Raw genomic sequence first — 20,894 nt, 5'->3', positions numbered from 1 at the left:
TTATATCAAAGTGCAGTTTTTTTCCTTAGAATTCACAGAGTTTTTGTTCAGTTTTCATGGATTTTTTCGGTTTGAACCTCTCTGAGTTCTAGAAATTTCTTTTTGAGATGATGGTTGAGGGACGGCGAGTATAACAAGAGAGAGAAATGAGCTCTATCACTCTCGCAGAAAGATAGACAGAAAGAAAGAGAGAAAGAAAGAAAAAAAGAGAAAGATGATCTTGAAAAACATAAATGGTTCCACATTCCTAACATCAGAACACTAAATTTAAAGGCTGATTCGGTACATTTGGACCAAATTTTTTAACGTGTATCCTCATCATCATCCTATCCTTCAGTTATCAGAGTGTAAACGATAATTATAATAAATAACATGATAATAAATTAAATTCGCTGCATAGTCTCATCTACAGAATAACGGTTAAATTTATACTAAATTCTAAATTCTTCAGCCCAAAAGAAAAACAAGGAAATTCATGCAACAGTCTCAACTTTTGACTTTGCAGATAAAAGCAAAACATGCTGTATTATAGATGTACTAAAAAATACAGTGGGGTGAGCATTCCTGTACTTGTAGGTTTATGTACTAGTTAAACAGGTGACAGACGTGCCTGCAATTACTAAGTGTTTATCACAAATTCCACTTTCTTCTAAAACTTATTTTATGTTGTTATTTTGCTCATAAAATTAAACAATTGAAAATTGTACTTGCGTCCTATTACTCTTTATTCTTTTTCTGTTTTCATTGTTTTGCAGTGCAATGCGAAGAAAATGCGCACTACGAAGATTGCGGAACGGCGTGTCCACTGACATGTGAGAATTATAACAATCCTCCCGAATTTTGCCCTGCGGTATGTCTATCAGGTTGTCAGTGCGATGAGGGATTTGTCCAAACAAAGAGTGGAAGGTGCGTGAATCCTGAAGATTGCCCCGTAACAGGTAAGTAGATTATCTGCTCAATCCTAAAGAACCAAACATTCATAAAGTATATTTCCGAACACCTGCCGGAATTTCGAATTGAAAATGTTCCTGCTTTACTCATACCATCTCGCTCACAGAACATTCATTACTAGAAATATGAGTTTCGCTTTTGTGATTAGTGCAGCTGTATACTTGTTAGTTTTCGATATTTGTCCTAATCGTCCTGCAACAGTTGAGAAATTCGTGATAATAAATCTGACTATTATTAACATAATAACGGACGTGTGAATATTTTTGTGTTTTAGCTACTTTGTAAGTATTGAAAAGTAAACAGAAGATAGGAATGAATATGTGGGAATTAACATAGAGCTGGTACTTTTTGCCCATGCATGAAACCAAAAATAAAAAGAATATATGTATAAGTAGGCGAGTATTGCTATAAGGTTATTAGTGGGGAGATGTAACATTTGGTGGATAACAAACAGTAAAATAGTTATCTCAGTAGTGAGAATAATTTAAATTTAGTCCTCTTGGTTAAATTATCAGCGTTCTTCGTGAAATGAGCAGTAAAACTCCAAGTCAGGTTATTGTAATAATTGATTCTATGATAAAATAGGAATATTAATAGGTAAAAATTAACTATTGTTATCGTTACCTGAGGAAAAAAAATCTCAGTTTTCTTTAACTTTGAGAAATAATTGGGACCGCGGTGACAGGGCGGTAAGTTCTTTGGTTCAGATTCGAGACCTGATTCCATCGGAGAAACGTCGTATAAGCAGGCATGGTGCGCGCTAAATACGTCGGGGCGAAACGTCTTCCCGTTAGTGTGGTGCAGAATATTGATATGTATTACCAGCGCAGATGTCGTCCTTGTCTTCTGATGCGGTCTAAAATGACGAGGTACGACCCCAAACAGCCCTAGTATCGCTTTAAAACTGGATCTTAATATAACTTTTGGGAAATGCATATCTTTTTATTTATTACTAGTCATCAATACGATTAAATTGCTTAAACATATAACTTCTCTTCCATGATTCCATAAAATTGTCTGACATTTTAATTGTCTTTCATTTGTTGAGTTAATTGTCTGCATGTACTTCCCTAATGGAAACCTGTTCTGTGACATCACTGTGATATTAAAATCGCTGCAGTCGCTTTCATATATGTTCTAATAGTCGCAAAACTGTAAATTCACCTTTTTTATTTGTCATGTAAATTATAGTGAGATTAAACATAAACTTTATTCCTAAAATTTCAACTATGGGAGAAAGTGATACATTTAAGTATTTGCTTAAACAATTGAAATCATTTTAATTTCAGGACAAGAATATGATCTATTTTTGACAAAAAAAGTATATTAAAATTTAGAAAACATGATGCACGGTTTTAAAATTGTTATAATTAAAAAAGCATTTTGTGATTTTAAGATTGTGTAAAATCGCTTAATTAGTTTTTAATAATAAAATTGAAATTACATTTTCAAACAGCATATGTTTTAGGATGCACATTCTTATCCTGTAAATTATGCATATGCATAGTCATAGTTAAATGGTTTGACAGCAGAGTGCACACGCAGACTGAGCTTTATTATAAGTATAGCTATGGATGTAGATAGATGTAGAAGAATACATAGGAGGATGAGCATTCCTCTTCTAGTATAAATTTCTATCACTAGTATAGAAATTTATACTGGTGATATACTTGCCTGCAATTTATAAGTTTTTATCAGAAATTTCCCTTTCTTTTAAAACTTATTTCATGGTGTTATTTTGTTGATAGGATAAGCAATTGAAAACTATATTTGTGTCTTGTTACTCACATTAATTTTTTTTCTATTGTTTTGCAGAAATATGCGGAGAAAATGCTCAATATGAAAGTTGTGGAACGTTATGTCCTCTGACATGTGGCAATTATGAAAATCCTCCCCAGGCCTGTGCTGCTGTGTGTGTACAGGGTTGCCAGTGCAAAAAGGGCTTTGTTAGAACAGAGAGTGGAACTTGCGTGAAACCGGAAGAGTGTCCCGTAGCAGGAAACAGTAAGTAGATTATTTGTTTAAGCTTAGATAAGTGAACATTCGTCTAATAGATAACCAACCCCTGCCAGAACTGAAGATGTTTGCCCACACCACTTCTGTCTTAGTGCCTTCGAAACAAGTAAGATGAATTTTTTGTGAGTTATGAATACAGCTTTATATTTGTTATGTGATTTTGATCTTTGGGAGTATTTTTCCATTTTTGTTGATATTCTTCTGATAAATTACTGTCTTTTGCAAGTTTTGAGATTTGGTAGATGTTTCTGTTGCGTTTCCAACCTCACTAATAGAACATTCATAACTTTAAGATGAGCTTTCCTGTTGTGATATGTATCTTTGTTATTTTTCGAGATTTAATATAATTTTCCCCCAGCTGTTGAGTAACTAGTGATAATAAGTATGAGTTTGCATTAACATAATATTCGGACAGTGTGAGTACTTTTGTGTTTTAGCTACTTTTTACATAGTGAAAAGTCCACAGAAGACAGAAATAAATATTTGGCAAATTACACTGACCTGGTACCTTCTGTGCATGCATGAAACCAAAAATAAAGAATATACGTAAGCAAATGTAGCTATAATGTTATTTGTGGGGAAAAGTAACATTTGTTGGTTGAGAGAAAGTAAAATGATTATCTAGCTGGTAACAGTAATTTAAGTTTAGTTCTCTTGAGTTAAACCACCAACGTTTTCCGCGAAAGGAGCATTAAAGCTCCTAGTCAGGTTATTGTAAAAATTGATTCTATTATTAAAAAAAAGGAAAATTAATTATTGTTTTCTATTGGAGTTAATTACCTGAGTGAAAAATCTGACTTTTCAGTAACTTGGAGAAATGGTTGGGCCCGCGGTGACCTGGCGGTAAGTTCTTGGCTTCAGAACCGGAGGGTAAAACGGGACAATATAATTTTTGAGAAATTCATATTTTTATTTATTACTTATCATAGTTTCTATGAAATTGCTTAAACTTATAACTTCTCTTCCATGATTCCATAAAACTGTCTGACATTAAATTCGTGCCAATTTAAGTGTCTTTCTTTTTCTGAGTTTATTGTGTGCATGTACGCTCCTAATGGAAACCAGTACCGTGACACCACAGTGCAATTAAATTTGCTGCAGACTTTTTCATATATTTTCTAGTAGTCGCAAAACTGTAAATTTACCTTTTTTATTGGTCAATTAAATTACAGTGATAGTAAACGTAATCTTGATTCCTTAAATTTCAACAATGGGAGAAAATCATGCTACTAACAATTTTCTGAAACAGTTGAAATTGTTTGAATTTCAGGACAAGAATACGATCTATCATTGAAAAAAGAGCATAAAATATTTTAAAATTCAGGGAAAAAATGCACGTTTTTTAAAGTGTTATAATTACGAAGGCATTTTGTAATTTTAAGATGGTGTAAAATTCGTTACTATGCTGTATTTAATTAATTTTTAATACTAAAATTTAAATTAAATTTTGAAATAATTGTTTTAAGATGATCATTCCCATCTTGTAAACTATGTATATGCATAGTCTAGGTTAAATGTTTTGACAGTAGAGTGCACACGCCCACACATTGAGCTTTATTATGAAAAATATGTGTAGATATATAGATGTAGATGTAGAAGAATATACAGTGGCATGAGCATTCCTGTACGTGTAGTTGTGACACACACACACACACGCTTGCGCGCACACGCACGCACGCACACGCACGCACGCACACGCACGCACGCACACGCACGCACGCACGCACACGCACGCACGCACACACACAGTGCTCGGAATTTGTATTTTTAAAAAATAAATTTAATTATTTCGGAACTAGGCTAATATCATATTTTCAATCGACATACTTGCAACCCTTTTTGACAAGTGGCTTTAGGCGTCTACCTAAACTGCCTAGCAATGAATCTTTCAATATATATACCAGTTAAAAAGTAAACATTATTTTAATGTAGTTCACATTTGCAATAATAAAATAACATATATGTATAAACAATAGAATTACAAAACTTAATGAATTTAGCAGATGGAAAAACTGGTAGTAAGAAATTGAATTAGGCGCAAATCTTTGAGATACTTGAATACTTTTTTTCAAAATATCAAAATGCCTGATATTTGATGTGATTCAATTTGATCTGCTGTTACTCATACAACTCTTATTTCACTGTTGTTGTTGTTGTGTATGGTTTACTGGCGCAAGAACCATATTTGGCTATACTCACATTTAAAACAACACACTTTAGAAACAATTGTAAGTAATTAAAATCACGTAAAATGTGTCGATACAAATATTAAAAATATGTTTTAACGTAAGACAATGATTAACGTAAATGCAAAATAATCATATATAAAAGACATTTAACATAAAAGGAAGAATAAACATATGAAAAAGGTGTTATATATAGTTGATAAAACCAATAGCTCTTAAAAATTTAAAAATATTTGGGTGGTATTTTTCACCCACCAAGTCTTGCAAGTTCAGAGAAGAGGAGTAGAAAAAATTATGACGATGAACATTAAAATCAGGGCATTCAATTAAAATATGTTTCACACTAAAAGCAATTTGAAAAGTTTGCCTAATTGGCACTCTTTCACCCAAGATGAGAGGACGATGAGTAAAACGGGTGTGTCCTATACGGAGGCGAGTCAATTTCACATCAAGCTTTCGCATAGGATGGACAGGCCATAAACCAGTTTTAAGCTTGACGGAATGAAGTTTATTCTCGGTGTTCAGATCCCGTGCCAATTGCTATGTTGAATAAATGTTTAATGAAAAATCTCTTGATGTCACAATATGGAAGTCTATGGGACAAAAGAAAGTCTGCAGATTTTGCTGCTGAATCAGCCTCTTCATTCCCAGAAATACCTACATGACTCGGGATAGAATATGAAAACCTTCATTTTGCAGAAGACGCCAAGTAAATAGAATTCTAATCGCAGTCGGATGCATCTGATTGCTGTAGTGCGAAAGTGTCTCCAACGCACTCATACTATCGGTATAAATAATAAAATTACGTCCAGGAGAAGGCGAAATTTTCTGAAGGACAATGAAAATTGCCATCAACTCAGCAGTAAATACTGAACAGCAATTATTTAAACGATAGCTCAGTGTATCAGACGGAAGAATTATGCCACAACCGACATGTCCATCTGATTTGAGACATCCGTAAAAATTGGTACAAATACCGATATCGATGACGCAAAAACAGGTGTTTAAAAATAGCTGGATCATTTGAAGATTTATCAAATCCTGCGAAGGGATTCATGTAAGAAAATTCTGAAACCTCCCAAGAGGGGAAACACAACAAATCTACAGTCTTCATGATAACATTTGAAAGTCCTGAGTCATGCAAAAGTACTTTCGTTCTCTCACTACATGGAAGAATGTGAGAAGAACGGGCATGATATAGTCTGTGAAAACCAACTGGTACCGTTATATTAGAAATGGGATGGCTAGAAAAAGATTTCGTGCGAAAATAATAACAGGCAGACAATTTTTTGTGCGTTAAATTCAAGAGATAGCTGGTTGCAAACAGCGTAGAAGCTCTCTACGGGAGAGGTACGAAACGCTCCGGAACAAATCCTTAACGCAGAATGGTGGATAGTATCGAAACGTTGCAGGAAAGAAGTACGAGCGGAACCATACGCTATACACTCATAATCAATGCGAGAGAGGATGACTGCTTCGTAAATATGGAGCAGAGATGTTTTATCGGCACCCCAAGATATTTTAGAGAGTACCTTTAAAATATTTAGCAATTTCTCATATTTGTTCCTCACGTTTAAAATATGAGGAAGAAAGGAGAGTTTTCTATCAAAAATTACTCCCAGAAATCGTATTTCATCCACACCTGTGATGGGTGTATTTCGTATATGAATGACAGGATCTACATGGATATTCCTTTTCCTGCAGAAATTGACGCATTGGCTCTTCTCTGGAGAAATAGTATGCCCGTTGTTATCGCATCAAGCTATCATTTTATTAACGGCATTTTGCAATTGCCGCTCTATTAAATTCATGTTGCTGCCTTGGCATGAGATCTGCAGGTCGTACACAGAAAGTGATCCCTGAACAGATGAAGGTAAATGAGTTAAAATTTGACTAATATGAACAATAAAAAGTGTAACACTGAGGACACTTCCTTGCGGAACTCCCCCAGCTTGAATAAAAGTTGCCTACACGAACTCTAAAAGTTCGACGTGATAAAAAGTTCTGTAAATATATGGGAAGGTTTCCCCTAAAACCAAAGTTATAAAATGTGGAAAGTATGCCATAGCGCCATGTCCGGTCGTATGCCTTCTCAGTGTCGAAAAAAATAGAGACAAGGTGGTTCCTCCTAACAAATGTATTGCGTATCTGAGTTTTCAGTAAAACAAGGTTATCATTAGTAGATCTACCTCTTCGGAAACCACTCTGCAATAAGGGGATACATCCTTGTTTCTAAAATTCGTGTATGAGACGGGCGTAGACCATTCTCTCAAAGGTCTTGCAGAAATAATTCATCAAAGCAATTGGTCGGTAGTTCAGAGGAATTGATGCTTCCTTGCCAGGTTTTAATATTGGGATCACAATAGCTTCGCGCCATTGTGAAGGGTACTTCTGTTCAATCCATATTCTGTTAAATAATACTAACAGGTTTGAAAGGGAAGTTGCATTCAAATGGCGAAGCATATTATGTGTGATCCTATCTGATTCAGGGCTTGTACCATGGAGCTTAAACAATGCCGTTTCCAGTTCAGACATTCTGAATTCACAATTATATGGAAGTGGACATTGGTCATTAAAGCGTAAATGATTAAAGCGATTCTTAATTGCCAGAAACGTAGGACTATAAGAATCTGTTGCGGGCATTTGAGCAAATGCTTGACCGAGAATATTGGCAATATCTAATGGGACGGAATATACCATATTTCCTGTATTTAAAACAGGAATGGTGGTTTCACTATAGATCCCATTAACAGCCTTTACTTTCTTCCACAAATGTTTACTGGAAGTGGAGGATGTGATGGATGACACGAATTCAATCCAAGATTCCCTCTGATTATGTCAGCGTATGCGTCGAGCAAGGGCTCTCGCATGCTTAAAAGCAACTAGATTTTCTGTTGTCGGGTACCTTCTAAAAATATTCCAAAGTCGTTTTTGGTTCTTATGACTGTTGCGGCAAGCTTCGTTCCATCACGGTCTACGAAATTTTCTTAGACGTGGGGAATTCTTCGGGATGCATTTGCGGCACTTATTATGCTATCAACGACAAGTTGCACTGCTTCCGTTATGTCGCAAGTATTGACCATAGTCTCTGTAACATTTAGCAATCGCATGAAAGCAGTCCAGTCTGCCAGCTGGAATAGGAAACGTGGAGGACAATGAGTCACCCCACCGCTATCAGCATGGGAGACAACAACAGGAAAATGATAGCTAGTATAAATATCTCGGCTTATTGCAAATATCAGCAGTGGCAGAAGTTCAGGAGAACATATGATCATATCAATTGTATGAAAGATACGTCTGGGTTCGTGAAAGTATGTTTTCTGTTCGTTGTTCAGTAAACTGAGACAGTTATTGACAATAAATTGTTCAATCTGTCTCCCACGAGAGTTTGTACTATTTGAACCCCACAATGTATTATGTCCGTAGAAATCACCAAGTATCATAAAAGGCGAAGGAAGCTGATCCACTAGATTGTCAAGATCGCGCTGACGGATGACATCATGAGACGGTAAGTAAATGCAACAGACTGTGACTAATGTCCGTACGTGAAATTGCACAGCCACAGCCTGTAGAGAAGTATATAAATTTAGTTGTGAGCTCGGATAGAGATTTGACGTGAAGATACAGACACCTCCAGAACTGTGAGGAATGTTTGGTGTTAAAAAAGTGTCTTGAACACCAATGCAAGCAGGATGAAATTTGTTAATAATGGTCTTGATCTCATTCAATTTGGACCGAATGCCACGACAATTCCAAGAGAGGAAGGTACCCATTGAGAAAGTCTTTTTGCAAGGGAAGATGTGATTGCAGTGTTCGGAGGTTGCGTGACATCGCACCTCATTTCAAATTCATCCTCCTCCTCAGATGGATGGAGCGAGATGATTTCGAGAATTTTGGATGCGCCACCAAAAATGGACGTTAAGTCCATTATATGTCCTTATAAGCGATACCTTTATCTGCAAGTCCCAGAGCAACAGAACTGCTTAAAGTTGTTTTTTTAAGTTTACTGACAAGATTTTTAGTAGCCAGGCCACGTTTGAAGAGCTTTAGTTTGAGGGATTTATTTGGTTTCTGTTTTGGTTTAAGTGTGACAGTTTTACTATGATCAGGAGTACTAGTTAGGGAAGTTTCAGTGTCAGAATCGGACAATCTTGCTTGTGTTTTTGTTTTGATGCCTTTTTTTGTACAGTTTGTACAAAAGCAGTTTTTACAAAAAGAGTTTTGCACAGCAGATGTATAACTTAAACCAGGTTTTAGCGTTAATGCTACAATTTTCCGTCTAGCTTCAAGATAGGATATATTCTCTTTTATTTTAATGGTTGGAATTTTGTTTTTCGAGTGGCAAGCGTTCACAAGATCGAGAATAAGATGCATGATTTCCGCATTTTTCTTCTACGTGGCATTGTTGTCTTTCGTGGCCTTTTTCTGCACAGGGGGCCCAAGTTAGGGTCCGCGGCAATTAACTTTAGATTGCCCAAAACGTTGACATTGAAAACATCTCAACGGATTAGGTATTTACTGCCTAACCGGAAATTTTATATATCTTGCATATATGAATTCAGGCAAGTGGTACTATGGAAGGTTAGAATGTAATGTTTAGTTGGTTGAATTTGACCATCCCGTCGAATATTGATTTGTCGTACCTGCGTTACTTCTTGAGGTTTAAGCTCTTTTGTTATTTCTTCAAGAGAAGACATTGGACAATTCCCCGCATGTAATTACTTCCTTTGTATAATTTAAGGAAATGTTAGGACTAACTGTCATAGGATATGGAACTTGCTTTTTAGAACTGATTTCCACCAGCAAATCACCTGAACGTATTTTTCGGATTGAAGACACGTCTTCGACAGTTGCTGTAATAGCTTTTTGTACCAGAAAAGGAAAGATGTTGCTAAATGTTTCATTTTTTTCTGATAATAGTTTCCTTATAAAAAAAGAATCGAAATGATGAACACTGGAGATAAATTTAAGGATCTTTATGATGCCCACTGAAGGGAGATTTCTTGGAGGAGCCCATGCGATATAGAGAGAAATTCAGGCCTAACGGCACCTCCCACCACGGAGCCCAACAAGGGAAGGCAGCCACTGGTTCTGTCCATGCCCAGCCTCGGCGCTTATCTTAGTGCTATCCGGAACCTATATGCTTAGAGTTACCCCCGGGGTCAGTGACTACCCTTAACGCCAAGCTCAAGGAGTAATCCCTTCGCTTGATCCCTAGCAGACTAATCACTCTGGTGGCTAGCAACCAGCCGATTGATACACTGGGGACCGCAGTGCATCGCCCGTCTAATGGGTCACCACGCACGGCCAACACTTATAGTTTTTGGCTGTCCATGAGAAGCAAGAAGCAAACAGAGTGGCGACAGCTTCTCGTGGAGAACTCCCTCGCTTGCCGTCGAGAGATGGAAGGATCAAGTAGACAGTAAAAGGCGTAGGGGAGAGTAAACATGAAGGCAGTAAAGATACCTATGTACCTCGGGATTGGGATACCCGTACTCACCTATAGTAGGTGAGCCCCTGAAGGAAACTCTTATTTCGCGTCTTGGCATATATTTTATAACAAATATTGGAGAAAAATTCTTTTTATTCAAGACATTCTCTTCTTCAACTAGCTATTGTGCCAAATTGGAAATAAGAAGTAAAGAAAAATTGAAATTCGTTTACCATAAAAACGATAACAATGCAATATATAGGTACTGAAGCATTAGAAAAATGAAATGATAAATCTAAAGGTGTCTGGTATATGTCTTAGAGCAATAATGCACTAAACAAAAACTTGCTTCAGAGTATTTTATACTTTTTTGAATTCGAAACAATACAAAGAAAGTGACCAGAATGGTGCAATCTCTTTTCTATTTGCCGTTATTTGTTATTTTTGAAACTATAAAAATCTAAGAAATAAATGATTTATTTGTTGTGGAAATCTGAAGGTGTCTAAGAAAACTATAGAAACATCAATGAATGCAAGATTCTTTATTAATAAAGCACAAGGCAAACTTTGACATGTAATACTGCTTAAAGTGGCCTGGAAATTAAATAATAAAAGTGCTAATTGGTATTTAAGGTATCATACTTCTTGAATATATTGTGAAAGTTCCGGGAGAAATGCCGCAAGAGAATATAGATTTCGGATTGCAAACTGATTTTAACTGTTCGATTATATTGAACTCGGAGGATTGTTGTGGGTAAGGTAGATATTTCACTACTTCCTAGTATTCATCAAGCCGCGATTGGACAAGTCCCGCTGCATGAGTAGAAGCATTATCATCTTTGAAAATACCATTTTCTAAGGGAAATCAAGTTTGCATGATAGGATGGACATGGTCAGCTAAAATTTCTCTATACTTCACCCCAGTGATCCTTCTTTTCGTGGTTACGATTGGTCCAGCAGAAAAGCACGACATGGCTGAACATATCATAACAGATCCACCTTCATGCCTGACAGTTGGAAGAAGACAATCATGATCATATGATTGTGAAGGTGACCTCCAAACGTACCCGCCCGATAGTAGGCAAAAGTATGAGAGATGATTTGTTTGACCATATAACATTCTTCCACTTATTAATAGACAGAGGTGTAGTTACAGCATTCCTGTTGACGACGTCTGACATTAAAATCTGTGAAGTGGTTCGGAAATTTTTACTTTGCAGTAAATGGTCTGTTTTAGAAGGCTTCTCTCAATTATTATCGATACTGAGGAAGTCGGATGCTGAAGAGGCTATGCAGTAGTCACTTTGGCTATGTTGTTTTCCTTTTAGACATAACAACCCGCTTCAATGTCTGTCGGACTCCTTCATTCAGCTTCTCCTTTGTGCCATTATTTTGCTTTGCCCAGCTTGTATCGCTGCTTTGTGTCTACGTTGTCATGATTTTAGCGACCGTACCTTTAGAAAGATCTTAAGAACGGGATCTTTCGGTCATATTTTCTCCAGCTAATGAGGCTCGTTTAATTTGGCTTCTTTGAAAGTTTGTGTAAATACTGTATAGCTTATCATAGAAATCCATTTATTATATACGTAATGATATTTCTACATTTAATTTAAATTCTAATTAGCATCTTAATTTTTATGTTAAATTAACCTTCATTACTTTATTTTAGAATTTTCTCTGATTTTTATTCCAAATGCAAAGGTTTTTTCTTTAATTATTTCTAACACGCTTTCACAATTTCTTGATATTTGATGTTCTGACTCTTTGAGCAATGACATAAAAATCCGTTACAGTTTAGGCATCAGTGCGCATAATCTTTTGTTAAAAAAGAGTTGCAGCTATCTTTAATCGACGCATTTCTAAGATTAGTTTTTATTTTATCCCAAAGATCTTTCTTCTTCCTAATTGAGAGTCATTGCAATGTGATAATTGAAAACCCCAACCCCTTGATTTCTGAGTTTATTCAGAATTTATAATACATGAAAATCATGCATTACAGCTACTCTAAGTCGAAAAGATTGCAACAAGCTTCCAGAAACTGGTCCTTGTAGAGCGCGCTTCATTCGATACTTCTACGACCCATTAACTGACAGGTGTGGTAAGTTTATTTATGGAGGATGCGGCGGTAACAAGAACAACTTCAAGACTGAAGAAGAATGTTACCAGAAATGTGGAGGTAACTAATGTTTAACTGATCATAAAAAGCTGCAATATATATATATATATATATATATATATATATATATATATATATATATATATATATATATATATATATATATATATATATATATATATATATATATATATATATATATATATATATATATATATCATTATTAAATGAAGAGAGAATGATCTTATATTAAACAAGAAAAGTGCAACTCAGAATCCAGTTAATGGCTGCTTTCTTGATTTCAAGCTAGTTCACAGTAATTTTTTTATCAAAGTGCAGTTTTTTCCCCCTTAGAATTCACAGAGTTTTTGTTCAGTTTCCATGGAACTTTTCCTCTTAAACTTCCCTTAGTTCTAGAAATCTCTTTTTGAGATGATGATTGACGGACTGCGAATATAACAAGAGAGATAAATGAGCTATATCACTCTCGCAGAAAGATAGACAGAAAGAAACAGAGGAAAGAAGAAAAAGAAAAAGCTGAACTTGAAAAACATAAATGGTTCCACATTCCGTACATCAAAACACTAAATTTAAAGGCTTATTCGGTATATTTCGACCAAATTTTCTAACGTGTATCCTCATCAATCGTGTAACATCAATTACGTTATCAATGTGTAAACGATAATTGTAATAAATAACGTGATAATAAATTAAATTCGCTGCATAGTCTCATCTACAGAATAACTGTTTAATTTAAACTAAATTCTAAATTCTTCAACCCAAAGGAAAAACAAGGAGATTTAGGCGTCCGTCTCATCTTTTGACTTTGCAGATAAAGGCAAAACATGCTGCATTATAGATGTACTAGAAAATAGAGTGGGATGAGCATTCCTGTACTTGGAAGGTTATTATAGTAATTTGAACTGGTGACAGACATTCCTGCAATTACTAAGTGTTTATCACAAATTGCATTTTCTATCACAAATTGCAAACATATTTTATGTTGTTATTCTACTCATAAAATTAACAATTGAAAATTGTATTTGAGTCCTATCACTCTTTTTTTTTCTTTCTGTTTTCATTGTTTTGCAGTACAATGCGAAGAAAATGCGCACTACGAAGATTGCGGAACGGCGTGTCCACTGACATGTGAGAATTATAACAATCCTCCCGAATTTTGCCCTGCGGTATGTCAATCAGGTTGTCAGTGCGATGAGGGGTTTGTCCAAACAAAGAGTGGAAGGTGTGTGAGACCCGAAGATTGCCCCGTAACAGGTAAGAAGATTATCTGCTCAATCCTAAAGAACCAAACATTCATAAAGTATATTTCCGAACACCTGCCAGAATTTAGAATTGAAAATGTTCTGCTTTACTCATACCATCTCACTCGCAGAATATTCATTACTAGAAATATGAGTTTCGCTTTTATGATTAGTGCAGCTGTATACTTGTTAGTTTTCGATATTTGATCTAATCGTTCTGCAAAAGTTGAGAAATTTGTGATAGTAAATCTGACTATCATTAACATAATAACGGACGTGTGAATATTTTCGTGCTTTAATTGCTTTGTAAGTATTGAAAAGTAAACAGAAGATAGGAATGAATATGTGAGAATTAACATAGAGCTGGTACTTTTTGCCCATGCATGAAACCAAAAATAAAAAGAATATATGTATAAGTAGGCGAGTATTGCTATAAGGTTATTAGTGGGGAGAAGTAACATTTGTTGGATAACAAAGAGTAAAATGATTATCTAACTAGTGAGAATAATTTAAATTTAGTCCTCTTGTTTAAATCATCAGCGTTCTTCGTGTAATGAGCCAAGTCAGGTTATTGTAATAATTGATTCTATTATAAAATAAGAATATTAATAGGTAAAAATTAATTATTGTTCTCGTTACCTGAGGAAAAAAATCTCAGTTTTCTTTAACTTTGAGATGTGATTGGGGCCGGGGTGACTGGGAGGTAAGTTCTCGGCTTGAGAACCGAAGAGTTTCAGATTCCAGACCTGATACCATCGAAAAAACGACGTATAAGCGGGCATGGTGCGCGCTAAATACGTCGGGGCAAAACGTGTTCATGTTGGTGTGGTGCGGAATATTGATATGTAGTACCAGCGCAAATGTCGTCCTTGTCATCTGACTACAGTTTAAAATGACGAGGTACGTCCCAAAACAGCCCTAGTATTGCTTTAAATCTATATCTTAATATAACTTTTGGGAAAGGCATATTTGTTTTATTTATTACTAGTCATCATTACGATTAAATTTCTTAAACATATAACTTCTCTTCCATGATTCCATAAAACTGTCTGACATTTTAATTGTCTTTCATTTGTTGAGTTAATTTTGTTCATGTATGTTCCTAATGGGAACCAGTACCGTGACATCACTGTGATATTAAAATCGTTGCAGTCGCTTTCATATATGTTCTAATAGTCGCAAAACTGTAAATTCACCTTTTTTATTTGTCATGCAAATTATAGTGATACAAACATAAACTTTATTCCTTAACTCTCAACTATGCGAGGAAACCATGCATTTAAGTATTTTTTAAAACAATTGAAATCGTTTTAATTTCAGGACAAGAATATGATCTATTTTTGACAAAAAAAAGTACTTTAAATTTTAGAAAAAAATGATGCACGTTTTTAAGATTGTTATAATTAAGAAAGCATTTTGTAATTTTAATATTGTGTAAAAATTGCTTCATTAGTTTTTAATAATAAATTTAAACTAAATCGAATCAGTGATTCAGAGAGAATCACCGATCAGAAAGAATCAGTGGATCAGGAAGAAGTGAAAACTGTCTGAATACTTTGTAAAGACTTTGTTTTTTCAATATAAAGATCAGCTGTTCATCTGTATAATTTGCATGTAGTGCAATTGTAATCAATCATGTTTTATTCTAAATGCATTTATTTATGTGCGTAGAAACCTTGATAAATAGGAATTCACATTGTTCAGATTTTCATGGATCTTTTCCTTTAGAACTTCCCTGAGTTCTAAAAATTTCTTTTTGAGAAGATGATTGACTGACTGCGAATATAACAAGGGTGATAAATGATCTCTATCACTCTCGCAGAAAGATAGAAAGAACGTGAGAGAGAAAGAAAAAAATAGAAAGATTAGGTCGAAGAACGTAAATGGTTCCACATTCCTTATATCAGAACACTAAATTTAAAGGCTTATTCGGTACATTTCGGCCAAATTTTCTACCGTGTGTCCTCATCATCATCCTATCCTCCAGTTATCAATGTGTAAACGATAATTGTAATAAATAACGTGATAATAAATTAAATTCGCTGCATAGCCTCATTTACAGAATAACGGTTAAATTCATACTAAATTCTAAATTCTTGACGCCAAAAGAAAAACAAGGAGATTTAGGCAACAGTCTCATCTTTTGACTTTGCAGATAAAGGCAAAGCATGCTGTATTATAGATGTACTAGAAAATAGAGTGGGACGAGCATTCCTGTACTTGCAGGTTATTATAGTAATTTGAACTGGTGACAGACGTTCCTGCAATTACTAAGTGTTTATCACAAATTTCATTTTCTATCACAAATTGCAAATTTATTTTATGTTGTTATTCTACTCATAAAATTAACAATTGAAAATTGTACTTGACTCCTATTTCTCTTTTTTTTTCTTTCTGTTTTCATTGTTTTGCAGTACAATGCGAAGAAAATGCGCACTACGAAGATTGCGGAACGGCGTGTCCACTGACATGTGAGAATTATAACAATCCTCCCGATTTTTGCCCTGCGGTATGTCGATCAGGTTGTCAGTGCGATGAGGGGTTTGTGCAAACAAAGAGTGGAAGGTGCGTGAAACCCGAAAATTGCCCCGTAAGAGGTAAGTAGATTATCTGCTCAATCCTAAAGAACCAAACAATCATAAAATAGATTACCGAACTCCTGCCGGAATTTCTAATTGAAAATGTTCTGCTTTACTCATACCATCTCATTGGCAGAACCTTCATAACGAGAAATATGAGTTTCGCTTTTGTGATTAGCGCAGCTGTATACTTGTTAGTTTTCGATATTTGACCTAATCGTCCTGCAACAGTTGAGAAATTTGTGATAGTAAATCTGACTATCATTAACATAATAACGGACGTGTGAATATTTTCGTGCTTTAATTGCTTTGTAAGTATTGAAAAGTAAACAGAAGATAGGAATGAATATGTGGGAATTAACATAGAGCTGGTACTTTTTGCCCATGCATGAAACCAAAAATAAAAAAGATACATATATAAGTAGGCGAGTATTTCTATAAGATTATTAGAGAGGAGAAGTAACATTTGTTGGATAACAAAGAGTAAAACGATTATCTAACTAGTGACAATTATTTAAATTTAGTCCTATTGTAATAACTGATTCTATTATAAAATAGAAATATTAATAGGTAAAAATTAATTATTGTTCTGTTGCCTGAGGAAAAAAATCTCACTTTTCGGCAACTTTGAGAAATGATTGGGGCCGCGGGGACAGGGAGGTAAGCTGGGCTTCAGAACCGAAGAGTTTCAGATTCGGGACCTGATTCCATCAAAGAAACGTCGTATAAGCGGGCATAGTGCACTCTAAATACGTCTTCCCGATGGTGTGGTGCGGAATATTGATATGTAGTACCAGCGCAGATGTCGACCTTGTCATCTGACTGCGGTATAAAATGACGAGGTACGTCCCAAAACAGCCCTAGTATTGCTTTAAAACTGGATCTTAATTATAACTTTTGGGAAATGCATATTCTTTTTATTTATTACTAGTCATCATTACGATTAAATTGCTTAAACATATAACTTCTCTTTCATGATTCCATAAAACTGTCTGACATTTTAATTGTCTTTCATTTGTTGAGTTTATTGTGTGCATGTACGTTCCTAATGGAAACCATTGTCGTGACATTACTGTGATATTAAAATCGCTGCAGTCGCTTTCATATATATTCTAATAGTCGCAAAACTGTAAATTCACTTTTTTGACTTGTCATGTAAATTATAGTGATACAAAACATAAACTTTCTTCCTTAACTCTTAACTATGCGAGAAAACCATGCAATTAAGTATTTACTTAAGCAATTGGAATTATTTGATTTTCAGGACAAGACAATGATCTAGTTTTGACAAAAAAAAAGTACTTTAAATTTTAGAAAAAAATGATGCACGTTTTTAAGATTGTTATAATTAAGAAAGCATTTTGTAATTTTAAGATTGTGTAAAAATCGCTTCATTAGTTTTTAATAATAAAATTGAAATTAAATTTTCAAACAGTATTTCTTTTAAGATGCACTTTCTTATCCTGTAAATTATGCATATGCATAGTCATAGTTAAATGGTTTGACAGCAGAGTGCACACGCAGACTGAGCTTTATTATAAGTATAGCTATGGATGTAGATAGATGTAGAAGAATACATAGGAGGATGAGCATTCCTCTTCTAGTATAAATTTCTATCACTAGTATAGAAATTTAGACTTGTGACATACTTGCCTGCAATTTATAAGTGTTCATCAGAAATTGCTCTTTCTTTTAAAACTTATTTCATTGTGTTATTTTGTTGATAGGATAAGCAATTGGAAATTATATTTGTGTCCTGTTACTCACATTAATGTTTTTTTCTATTGTTTTGCAGGAAAATGCGGAAAAAACGCTCAATATGAAAGCTGTGGAACCTGTGAGAGGACATGTGACAATTATGCAGGTCCTCCACAAGCCTGTGCTGCTGTGTGTGTACAGGGTTGCCGGTGCAAAAAGGGCTTTGTTAGAAATGAGAGTGGAGATTGCGTGACACCGGAAGAGTGCCCGGTAACAAGTAATGGTAAGTAGATTACTTGTTTACGAATGCACACGTTAACTTTCTTCTAATAGCTAGCCAACCTCTGCCAGAATTTTAGATGATGGCTTACACCACCTCTCTCACATTTCCTTCAGAACTAGGAAGATGAATTTTTTTTTAGCTGATGAATACAGCTTTATGTTTGTTATGTGATTTTGAACTATGTGAATATGGATTTTTCCATTTTTGTTGTAATTCTTCTAATAAATTACCGACTACAGCAAGTTTTGTGAATTTTTAGATTTGGCATTGGTGGTATCTAACCGTCGAGTAGTAAATGATTAAATGTATCTGATAATGAGTGACACTTAGTGTTCATTCTTATCAGTTTGTGTGAACATATTAATTGGCTGATGTAAATATTTGTCCATTTTTGCTGAAATTTTAATTATAAATTACTGACTCTTCCAAGTTTTGAGAATCAATAGATGTTTCTTTTGCGTTCACAACCTCACTAATAGAACATTCATTACTTTAAATTGAGCTTTTCTGTTGTGATAAGTACAATGGTATACTTTTATTTTCTGAGATGTGTTCTGATTTTTTATTAAAAATTTTTCAGTCAATGTGAGCATTTTTGTTCTTTTACTGCTGAGTAATTATTGAAAAGTCCATAAACGGTACACGTGACAAACAAACACAGAATGTTTACATCTTGTCAACGTATGAAATTTAAAATAACAAAATACCTAGACAAGTATTGCAACGTCCACTTTAGAGGGGAAATATCATTTGCCACCAATGCAGATTTTAAACATTTTTTATTGAAATATTTTTTTTAATATGCATTGGGATAAATGATAAAAATGCAAGATTATAAGAATAGACCGAACTTTTCAGTTGGTTAGGAAGGAATCGAATGTCTGGCTACTCAGTGACTTTTACATATATTTCGTTTTGTTGGGTTAAAATTTTAATATGGTGTAAAAATCATTTTTCTGCTATAATACATGCTTGATATATAGTACGAAAATTTCAAAATGTCGATTCATTTTATATTATGAAATTTTGATTAAAATTTCAACATAAACAGATCTAGAAGCAGCTCGCTTCCAAGTGCACATTCCCATTCTTCTAACTATGTATATGAGTTGTCTAGATCAAGCGGCCTATTTTGTAGAGTGCAAATGCACTCTCTCTCTCTCACGCACACGCACGCACACACACACACACACACACACACACACACACACACACACACACACACACACACACACACACACACACACACACACACACACACACACACACATTTTTGTTATTAGCAAGGGGACTCATTGACAGACACATACACGCCTTCATCTTTATTATTAGCAGAGGTAAATTATGTTGATACTCCATTTGTAACGGACTGCGGTATCTGCTGATCGGCAACAACACACTTCGGCAGTGATGTCCGCAATGATTTGAATGATACTTTTGGGCTCGATCTCTTGTGGATGTGGTGGAACAGTATCCTCGCCACTACGATCTCTTGTGTTTTTCGGGCTTCAATTACTTTTTTGAGAACATCTGAAGGCCTTGTTTATAAAAATTTCTTTTGATTCAGCTGAGTATATAGTTTTTTCTTCTGTTCAGTAACAGTTCTTGCTAGCATTGCATACTTAAAAACGCGGCATTTCTATGACTGAAAGGAACAGTGACATGCATTTCCTATGTAAATATTATCAGCATCCTTGTTCTTTCTCTCCCCTCTAAGTTTGTACTGTGAATTCAGAATCGCCCTGCATAGACTCCATAGCTTACCTTATACATTTTGTTTATTAGACTCTGACTAATTTATTTGCCATTATATTTCTTAATACTTTGTTCCAAACACTTTGACAGACTGCCCACCGAACAAGGAACTAGGCGAATTTGGCGACTGTCCAGACTCATGCTACTCTCTGAAGCATCCAGTGGAATTTTGCACACTGAGGCTGAATTTTGGCTGCAAGTGCAAACCCGGTTACGTCCTGAAGGAGGACAAAGTCTTCGATTCTGACTGCATCAGACCCGAAGAATGCCCATTGGATGAGTGAAGTAAGTAATCATTCAACAATTTTTTTATGATAAATTTTGTTTTATTTTCTTTCAAGGCCTTTTATTTTACATGCAGAATTGAATAACTACTTGTTGCCATTCAATACATTTCAGATTAAAGTATACTTTCTGAACCGTAATTGTTTCCCATATATGGAGTTTTGTAACATATGACTTTTAATACAGTTCAACTGATAATTTCTACTTATATTCGGCCAAAAAGTCTCTTCACAATTTTGCTTTGCTATGCTGTAAATGATATCAAAATAAACAGTAACTGACTCACTAGCTAACTACGCAATACTAAGTTCTGGGCTGCCATTGCATCTCTC

The 20,894-nt window shown here is 35.0% G+C and overlaps 1 protein-coding gene across 1 annotated transcript in view; it reads left to right on the top strand.

The window, feature by feature from the left end:
- Positions 1-20,561, top strand: part of LOC129975287 (zonadhesin-like) — a 31,453-nt gene extending 10,892 nt beyond the window's left edge. The window contains exons 4-10 of the mRNA XM_056088342.1: positions 756-938; positions 2,767-2,955; positions 12,584-12,760; positions 13,793-13,975; positions 16,377-16,559; positions 18,337-18,522; positions 20,368-20,561. Of these exons, the coding sequence (XP_055944317.1) occupies positions 756-938; positions 2,767-2,955; positions 12,584-12,760; positions 13,793-13,975; positions 16,377-16,559; positions 18,337-18,522; positions 20,368-20,561 (1,295 nt within the window). The remainder of the gene's footprint in view (positions 1-755; positions 939-2,766; positions 2,956-12,583; positions 12,761-13,792; positions 13,976-16,376; positions 16,560-18,336; positions 18,523-20,367) is intronic.
- The last annotated feature ends 333 nt before the right edge of the window (positions 20,562-20,894 follow it).

The sequence above is a fragment of the Argiope bruennichi genome, chromosome 1 (assembly GCF_947563725.1).
Source record: "Argiope bruennichi chromosome 1, qqArgBrue1.1, whole genome shotgun sequence".
In the NCBI taxonomy this organism is placed as follows: domain Eukaryota; kingdom Metazoa; phylum Arthropoda; class Arachnida; order Araneae; family Araneidae; genus Argiope; species Argiope bruennichi.
This window is presented reverse-complemented; position numbering and strand designations above follow the sequence as displayed.